Here is a 10000-nt window from a genome sequence, read left to right as displayed (position 1 = left end):
TGTATATGTGTTTAATGTGTGTGTGTTCATGTGTTTAATGTGTGTGTTCATGTGTATAATGTGTGTATGTGTGTGTTTAATGTGTGTGTGTGTTTAATGTGTGTGTTTCTGTATGTGTGTGTTTAATGTTTGTGTATGTGTGTGTATAATGTGTGTGTGTTCATGTGTTTAATGTGTGTGTTTAATGTTTGTGTATGTGTGTGTTTAATGTGTGTGTGTTCATGTGTTTAATGTGTGTGTGTTCATGTGTTTAATGTGTGTATGTGTTTGTGTGTGTTTAATGTGTGTGTGTGTGTGTGTTTAATGTGTATATCTGTGTTTGTGTGTTTACTGTGTGTGTTTAATGTTTGTGTATGTGTGTGTATAATGTGTGTATGTGTGTTTGTGTATATTTAATGTGTGTTTGTGTGTGTGTGTGTTTAATGTGTGTGTGTTAGGTATTGGAGGGAGGGTCAGCCTGATAATTGGGCAGATAATGAAGACTGTGGTCAGGTTCAGGGTACCAATCAAGGCCGGTGGAATGATGAAACTTGCACAGCCAGACGACAGTATATCTGCAAACGACCCAACCGTATGTCTAAGCCGTATTTATATATACTATATATCTATATCAACTTCAACCATATACATTTGCTTTATAGGCATATTTCTGTGTTTCTGTAGCTAATCCAGCGCCGCTGTGTGACACGGGCAACGGCTGGGATCAGTTCGGCTCAAACTGCTACAAGCGGAGGGCGGGGCTTAGGAAGAGCTGGGCGGCGGCTCGCAGTGACTGTGTCAGAGAGGGCGGAGACTTAGTGTCCATCACTTCTGCTGAGGAGGAACAGTACGTGACAAGTCGACTGGACTCCTCGGCCTTTGACCTCTGGATTGGATTCTCCACTCTGGTGAGATTAACAGCATCATCAGAAGATCTCATGTTCTCTGACGGACAGTCAAATCTATCATTTGTCTCTAATCCCTTTTGGTGGCAGTTTTACATGTGCTGCAGGTTACTTTTATAAACCCTGTTGCAAAACAATTTATCTTATATATTTAGAGCGTAACGGTGCATGCCCACTTTTCCAGCGCTCTTGTTCCGGATGTATTTCTCCACAGAGATTTCATAAAATTCTTCATAAAAGAGTAAATCATGAAACAAACCAACCAGCTCTGAGGAGAATCACAACATTACAAACTTTGATTTGAAGCAAAAAAGTATTAAAATAAATCTGACAAATACACAAGACTGTACTTACCGTCTTTAAAGAGGGAATGAACTACAATCCCATGAAGCATTGCTAATGACGTAATCAAATACAAAATGACAGAAAAATACAAAACGATTTATTTCAGTTTGTTGAATATACTGTATAGAAGTTTAGAAACAATACATTTGAAGTATACTGCAAAATAATCAGATTTATACATATAAGTAGTGTGAAGCTGTAGGAAGACTCGATTGAGTCATTCAGAGTGCATCATGGGAGTGGGCGGAGTTTTATAATTGGTGGATCTTTCTCTGATGGATCATGGGTACTGTAGTTGTTCACCAGGAATTCCACTATTAAATAGGATTTTTTATTAAATACAATCTCTTTAAAGATGTAACGCATTAAATATAACTGCATTAAAGATGTAACGCATTAAAGATGTGACGCATTAAATATAACTGCATTAAAGATGTAATGCATTAAATATAACTGCATTAAAGATGTAACGCATTAAATATAACCGCATTAAAGATGTAACGCATTAAATATAACCGCATTAAAGATGTAACGCATTAAATATAACTGCATTAAAGATGTAACGCATTAAAGATGTGACGCATTAAATATAACTGCATTAAAGATGTAACGCATTAAAGATGTGACGCATTAAATATAACCGCATTAAAGATGTAACGCATTAAATATAACCGCATTAAAGATGTAACGCATTAAAGATGTAACGCATTAAATATAACTGCATTAAAGTTGCAATGCATTAAAGATGTGACGCATTAAATATAACCGCATTAAAGATGTAACGCATTAAATATAACCGCATTAAAGATGTAACGCATTAAATATAACTGCATTAAAGATGTAACGCATTAAAGATGTGACGCATTAAATATAACCACATTAAAGATGTAACGCATTAAATATAACCGCATTAAAGATGTAACGCATTAAAGATGTAACGCATTAAATATAACTGCATTAAAGATGTAACGCATTAAAGATGTGACGCATTAAATATAACCGCATTAAATATAACTGCATTAAAGATGTAACGCATTAAAGATGTGACGCATTAAATATAACCGCATTAAAGATGTAACGCATTAAATATAACCGCATTAAAGATGTGACGCATTAAATATAACTGCATTAAAGATGTAACGCATTAAATATAACCGCATTAAAGATGTAACGCATTAAATATAACTGCATTAAAGATGTAATGCATTAAATATAACCGCATTAAAGATGTAACGCATTAAATATAACTGCATTAAAGATGTAACGCATTAAAGATGTAACACATTAAATATAACTGCATTAAAGATGTAACGCATTAAAGATGTGACGCATTAAATATAACCGCATTAAAGATGTAACGCATTAAATATAACCGCATTAAAGATGTGATGCATTAAATATAACCGCATTAAAGATGTGACGCATTAAATATAACTGCATTAAAGATGTAATGCATTAAATATAACTGCATTAAAGATGTGACGCATTAAATATAACTGCATTAAAGATGTAATGCATTAAATATAACTGCATTAAAGATGTAATGCATTAAATATAACTGCATTAAAGATGTAACGCATTAAAGATGTGACGCATTAAATATAACCGCATTAAAGATGTAACGCATTAAAAATAACCGCATTAAAGATGTAATGCATTAAATATAACTGCATTAAAGATGTAACGCATTAAATATGTGACGCATTAAATATAACCGCATTAAAGATGTAACGCATTAAAGATGTGACGCATTAACTATAACCGCATTAAAGATGTAATGCATTAAATATAACTGCATTAAAGATGTAACGCATTAAAGATGTGACGCATTAAATATAACCGCATTAAAGATGTAACGCATTAAAGATGTGACGCATTAAATATAACCACATTAAAGATGTAACGCATTAAAGATGTGACACATTAAATATAACCGCATTAAAGATGTAACGCATTAAAGATGTAACGCATTAAAGATGTGACACATTAAATATAACCGCATTAAAGATGTAACGCATTAAAGATGTAACGCATTAAATATAACTGCAATAAGATGTAACGCATTAAATACAATCGCATTAAAGATGTAACGCCTTAAATACAATCGCATTAAAGTTGTGACGCATTAAATATAACCGCGTTAAAGATGTAACGCATTAAATATAACCACATTAAAGATGTAACGCATTAAATACAATCGCATTAAAGATGCAACGCATGAAATATAACCGCATTAAAGATGTAACGCATTAAATATAACCGCATTAAAGATGCAATGCATTAAATATAACCGCATTAAACATGTAACGCATTAAATATAACCGCATTAAAGATGCAACGCATTAAATATAACCGCATTAAAGATGCAACGCATTTAATATAACCGCATCAAAGATGCAACGCATTAAATATAACCGCATCAAAGATGTAAGGCATTAAATATAACCGCATCAAAGATGCAACGCATTAAATATAACCGCATTAAAGATGCAACGCATTAAAGATGCAACCCATTAAATATAACCGCATTAAAGATGTAACACATTAAATATAACCGCATTAAAGATGCAACGCATTAAATATAACCACATTAAAGATGCAACGCATTAAATGTAACCGCATCAAAGATGCAACGCATTAAATATAACCGCATTAAAGATGTAACGCATTAAATATACCCGCATTAAATGTGTAACGCATTAAATATAACCGCATTAAAGATGCAACACATTAAATATAACCGCATCAAAGATGCAACGCATTAAATATAACACATTAAATATAACCGCATCAAAGATGCAACGCATTAAATATAACCGCATTAAAGATGCAACGCATTAAATATAACCGCATTAAAGATGTAACGCATTAAATATAACCGCATTAAAGATACAATGCATTAAATATAACACATTAAATATAACCGCATTAAAGATGCAACACATTAAATATAACCGCATTAAAGATGCAATGCATTAAATATAACGCATTAAATATAACCGCAGTAAAGATGCAACGCATTAAATACAACGCATTAAATATAACACATTAAATATAACCGCATTAAAGATGCAACACATTAAATATAACCGCATTAAAGATGCAATGCATTAAATATAACGCATTAAATATAACCGCAGTAAAGATGCAACGCATTAAATATAACGCACTAAATATAACCGCATTAAAGATGCAACGCATTAAATATAACGCACTAAATATAACCGCATTAAAGATGCAACGCATTAAATATAACGCATTAAATATAACCCCATTAAAGATGCAACGCATTAAATATAACGCATTAAATATAACCGCATTAAGATGCAACGCATTAAATATAACGCATTAAATATAACCGCATTAAAGATGCAACGCATTAAATATAACGCATTAAATATAACCGCATTAAGATGCAACGCATTAAATATAACGCATTAAATATAACCGCATCAAAGATGCAACGCATTAAATATAACCGCATTAAAGATGCAACGCATTAAAGATGCAACCCATTAAATATAACCGCATTAAAGATGTAACACATTAAATATAACCGCATTAAAGATGCAACGCATTAAATATAACCACATTAAAGATGCAACGCATTAAATGTAACCGCATCAAAGATGCAACGCATTAAATATAACCGCATTAAAGATGTAACGCATTAAATATAACCGCATTAAATGTGTAACGCATTAAATATAACACATGAAATATAACCGCATTAAAGATGCAACACATTAAATATAACCGCATCAAAGATGCAACGCATTAAATATAACACATTAAATATAACCGCATCAAAGATGCAACGCATTAAATATAACCGCATTAAAGATGCAACGCATTAAATATAACCGCATTAAAGATGTAACGCATTAAATATAACCGCATTAAAGATACAACGCATTAAATATAACACATTAAATATAACCGCATTAAAGATGCAACACATTAAATATAACCGCATTAAAGATGCAATGCATTAAATATAACGCATTAAATATAACCGCAGTAAATATGCAACGCATTAAATACAACGCATTAAATATAACACATTAAATATAACCGCATTAAAGATGCAACACATTAAATATAACCGCATTAAAGATGCAATGCATTAAATATAACGCATTAAATATAACCGCAGTAAAGATGCAACGCATTAAATATAACGCACTAAATATAACCACATTAAAGATGCAACGCATTAAATATAACGCACTAAATATAACCGCATTAAAGATGCAACGCATTAAATATAACGCATTAAATATAACCCCATTAAAGATGCAACGCATTAAATATAACGCATTAAATATAACCGCATTAAGATGCAACGCATTAAATATAACGCATTAAATATAACCGCATTAAAGATGCAACGCATTAAATATAACGCATTAAATATAACCGCATTAAAGATGCAACGCATTAAATATAACGCATTAAATATAACCGCATTAAAGATGCAACGCATTAAATATAACGCATTAAATATAACCGCATTAAAGATGCAACGCATTAAATATAACGCACTAAATATAACCGCATTAAAGATGCAACGCATTAAATATAACGCATTAAATATAACCCCATTAAAGATGCAACGCATTAAATATAACACATTAAATATAACCGCATTAAGATGCAACGCATTAAATATAACACATTAAATATAACCGCATTAAAGATGCAACGCATTAAATATAACACATTAAATATAACCGCATTAAAGATGCAACGCATTAAATATAACCGCATTAAAGATGTAACGCATTAAATATAACCGCATTAAAGATGCAACGCATTAAATATAACACATTAAATATAACTGCATTAAAGATGTAACGCATTAAATGTAACCGCATTAAATATAATACAGTTTGAACATATATCAAAGCAAGTTTGGAGTCTCTGTCTCTAACCCTCTAGTGCAAACAGACGTATATTTGCACAGCATCTCTGTCTTCACATTACAGAAGTCTTCAAGTTGGAGTGTAATTTGAGTCTCAAGACAAACGTAACCCTAACCCTACAACATCAGTGTGTTTTAACACTAATAAACAACATGTTATATAGTCTTTGATACAACAAGCACGATGAAGTTGTGCATCTCTCGTGTTCTCAGGCATGCACGACTATCTCGTGTCAAATACAACCCGATGCCACGACATTCACCTGGTCGGACGCAAGTACCTCCACTTACACGAACTGGCCGGAGGGTCAACCAGATCTCACGTAAGTTCAACTAGTAACCGGATCTGGCTGGTTTCTTGTCATTGTTGTTCTGTGTGATAATAAAACTGTGTGTTTGAGACAGTGACAAACCGAACGGCCTGTGTACCGCCATGATTAAAGAGGCTGGCGAGGATTATGGGAAATGGAAAACACATGTATGCCGTTATACACGACCGTACATGTGCAAAAGAGCGTTGAACAGTAAGAGAATAATCGCCAAGAGATTTCTTTATCACATGGACATTCTGCTTGATTCACTGGTGTGTGTGTGTGTGTGTGTGTGTGTGTGTGTGTGTGTCTGCAGCTATTTGTCCTCCTGGCTGGTTGAGTTTCGCTGGTAACTGTTATTGGGTGGTCAGTAACCGAAATCTCTTGACCAGCTGGTATTTGGCTCAGAGCACGTGCTTCAACATGGGCGCAAACCTGGTGACCATCAAGAAGTACGAATAAACACGGATGTAAACGGAGATTGTTCTAGACACTTCTGGATCAAATACTGATCATTTATTTAACATGATTGTTTTCATCTCTAGTGAAGCGGAGCAGTTCTTCGTAAATGCCCAGTTACCCGATTTTCACCAGGTAGATTTACCTGATCTGTGGATCGGCGTTTCAGGTGAGCCGATCTGAGGAACGATTATCAAAGAGAAGCTCTTCAAATGCTCTTGACCTGAACTTCTGCGACTCAATAAATCGTTTGTCTCGGTTTTGTCTGTAACACCAGATAAGGACCAAGACGGAACGTTTCTCTGGGTGGACAAAACTGCGGTTGAGTTTTCAAACTGGAGCCCAAACTTCCCTCAGAATTCGGCGAGCCAGTGGGACTGCGGCCAAATTTACACCGGTGAGATCTTCGGAGGACTGAGACAGTTTGGCCATCGTAAACATATCGTTTAACGTTTGACCGTTTGTTCGTCTTTAACAGGAAACTACGCTGGGAAATGGGAAACGACCAACTGCTTTAAAAATCTGGGCTATATCTGCAAGATGGCCGGAGGTCAGAACGTGAAGCCCACTTCAGCTCCAGGTGAACAACATTACCCCAACCCCAACGATTGACTGATTTGATGAAAGCGTCCCGACTGAGATGACTTTTCCGTTGTTGTTGATGTTTCAGATGAGAGTAGTTGACATGTGATTGGCTTTTTCTCTGCAGACTCTCACTGTGATGAAGGATATCTTCTCTTCGGTGATCACTGCTTTCACTTCGAGACAGAATCCGTGAAGACGTGGCAGGATGCAGAAAATTATTGTGTCGCTCAGAGCGGACATCTGGTGAGCGTCCACAACCAGGAGACCATCAGCTTCCTGACGGGTAAGAAACGCTTCCCCTGAACTATCAGCTTATTATTGTAATAGTAAGGATTTTTATTATTTGTATTATTCTGCCCTAAAACTGATCGTGCAGACCAAACTGTAAGTCTTAGAGAGCTGAAACTTGGAGGGAAGGTAGTCCCTTAGAGTACTACAGGGTAACAAAGTTTCGGCCTGATCGGCCTCAAGGTGGCGCTGTAGTGATCATGTTTATATTTTGGTCCATAACTCCTAAACCGTTTGTCGCACAATCAAGTGTCTTACATCGTTGGATTCATTGGCTCAAGACGAACTAAACGTACAGCTCTTCATTTCCATCATGAAAATGTTTGCGCTAATTTGCATAATTCGAAAAACCTACTTTTTTTAACTCCTCCTATGCCGTATTTCCGATTTGCACAAAAATTGGGGCGTGTCTACTATGAACCCTCCTGACAAAAATGTGTCAACATTTTTTTGATTCGTCGAAGCGTTGCGAAGATATAAGTCAACGTGTTGGTCAGTCATCGTCCGTTTTGTACGTATTAACCAATATCTACCAAACGAAATGGCCAAATGTTATGAAACTTGATAAACATAGACAACAGGACATTCTGATGATTCACACAAAGTAGCGAAAAATTTAGCCAATAGGGAGCGCTACAACAACAAAAGAAATAAAACGAATAACTCCGCAACCGTATCGTCAATGAAGTTGAAAATTGGTATGCATCTTGTAGGGGCCAAAGGCTAACATATCCTACAATATCAATTGGACAAATAAAAAAACATGGCTGCCAGCAGCCAATCAAATTTCAGTAGCTAATAACATCAAATCTGAATGGCCGACTGTTACGAAACTTGAGATATTTTTAGACCGTGTTTGAATAAGATCGTGTACCAAGATGAATGAAAATCGGCCACAAGGTGGTGCTATAACAAGGACATTTACGTTTTCACCAATAACTCAGCAACAGAGTTGAATAATCTCAAAATTCTTTTTTCGTCTAATTCCAAAACGTATATCTTCGTATTATGGCATTTTATAAAAATTTTCTGCAATTCTAATTTTCTAAAAAAGCTACTTTTTCTAACTCCTCCTAGGCCTTATATTTGATTCTCACAAAAATTGGTGTCTACTACAAACACTCCTGAGAAAAAGTTATCAAAGTAATTTTGATTCGCCCAAACGTTGCAAAGATATTAGCCAACTAATTGGTCAGGCGTCATACATTGTGCTTATTGACCAATATCTACCAAACGAAAAGGCCAAATGTTACGAAAATGTATACACATGTATAAAGGCACATTTCTAGTCTGCTTACCAAATTGCAAAAAGTATTAAATTAATTTATAAAAAAAAGAATATAAATATCGCCTGTAGGGGGCGCTACCACTTCAAAAAATGCTCATAACTCTGCAACTGTATTATCAATGAAGTTGAACATTGGTATGCTTCTTGTAGGGTCTAAATGCTAACATATTCTACAATATAACAAATAAAAAACATGGCTGCCAGCAGCCAATCATATTTCAGCAAAATGGCTGTATAAATGGTGTGCAAATTATTGTATATTATCCAACAATACCTGCTATTGTGAACTGCATCTAGGACTCCCTAGGTCAATAATTATCAATAATTAAATAACTTTAGTTATTTATGGGTTGCATTTATCATTTGGGTTTGACCAAGTGTATCCAAAAGCCTATAATTCCTCAAAAAATATATTCAAACTTCTAAAACATTTTTGGGTATTGGGTGCTTTGTGGCTTTATATCAATGACCACCATAACAATTATCCTGTTTCAGGATCGTTGAACACAAGACATCAGTCATATTTAACACCAGATTGCAAATTTAGCAACTTACAAAGTACATATACAAATGACTCGACACACTTTAGAAGAAAATGTCTTTAATTTGTGACCGTTTGATCACACAGCCCACATGAGCAGAACGTCCTGGGTCGGTCTGAACGACATCAGCAGTGAGGGAACGTTTGTTTGGACCGACGGAACTCAACCCGTGAGTGAAACTCTTCAAACATCGGTTACATTTGTTTATATTGTCCGGCCTCTGAATGTGTTTGAGCAGAAATACAGAAGTGTGTTAGACAGCATGTCTGTGCTCGCTGTAGGACTTCCTGCCATGGGAATTAAACCAGCCTGACAACTGGCAGGGCAATGAAGATTGTGTTCACATTCGTGGGACGGAACATCCCGATACAGGA

The 10000-nt window shown here is 35.1% G+C and overlaps 1 protein-coding gene across 1 annotated transcript in view; it reads left to right on the top strand.

Moving 5' to 3' along the window:
• The window catches only part of LOC127627334 (macrophage mannose receptor 1), a 31087-nt gene that overhangs the window by 1755 nt on the left and 19332 nt on the right, over positions 1-10000 (top strand). The window contains 11 exon segments of the mRNA XM_052103681.1: positions 438-571; positions 664-887; positions 6367-6476; positions 6559-6677; positions 6781-6916; positions 7010-7092; positions 7201-7320; positions 7402-7503; positions 7633-7791; positions 9713-9795; positions 9908-10000. The exon segment at positions 9908-10000 is cut by the window's right edge and continues 52 nt beyond it. Of these exon segments, the coding sequence (XP_051959641.1) occupies positions 438-571; positions 664-887; positions 6367-6476; positions 6559-6677; positions 6781-6916; positions 7010-7092; positions 7201-7320; positions 7402-7503; positions 7633-7791; positions 9713-9795; positions 9908-10000 (1363 nt within the window).

Source organism: Xyrauchen texanus, chromosome 34 (assembly GCF_025860055.1).
Source record: "Xyrauchen texanus isolate HMW12.3.18 chromosome 34, RBS_HiC_50CHRs, whole genome shotgun sequence".
NCBI classification, from domain to species: Eukaryota; Metazoa; Chordata; class Actinopteri; order Cypriniformes; family Catostomidae; genus Xyrauchen; species Xyrauchen texanus.
Note: the sequence above shows the minus strand (reverse complement) of the source record. Positions and strands in the feature narration are given on the sequence as shown.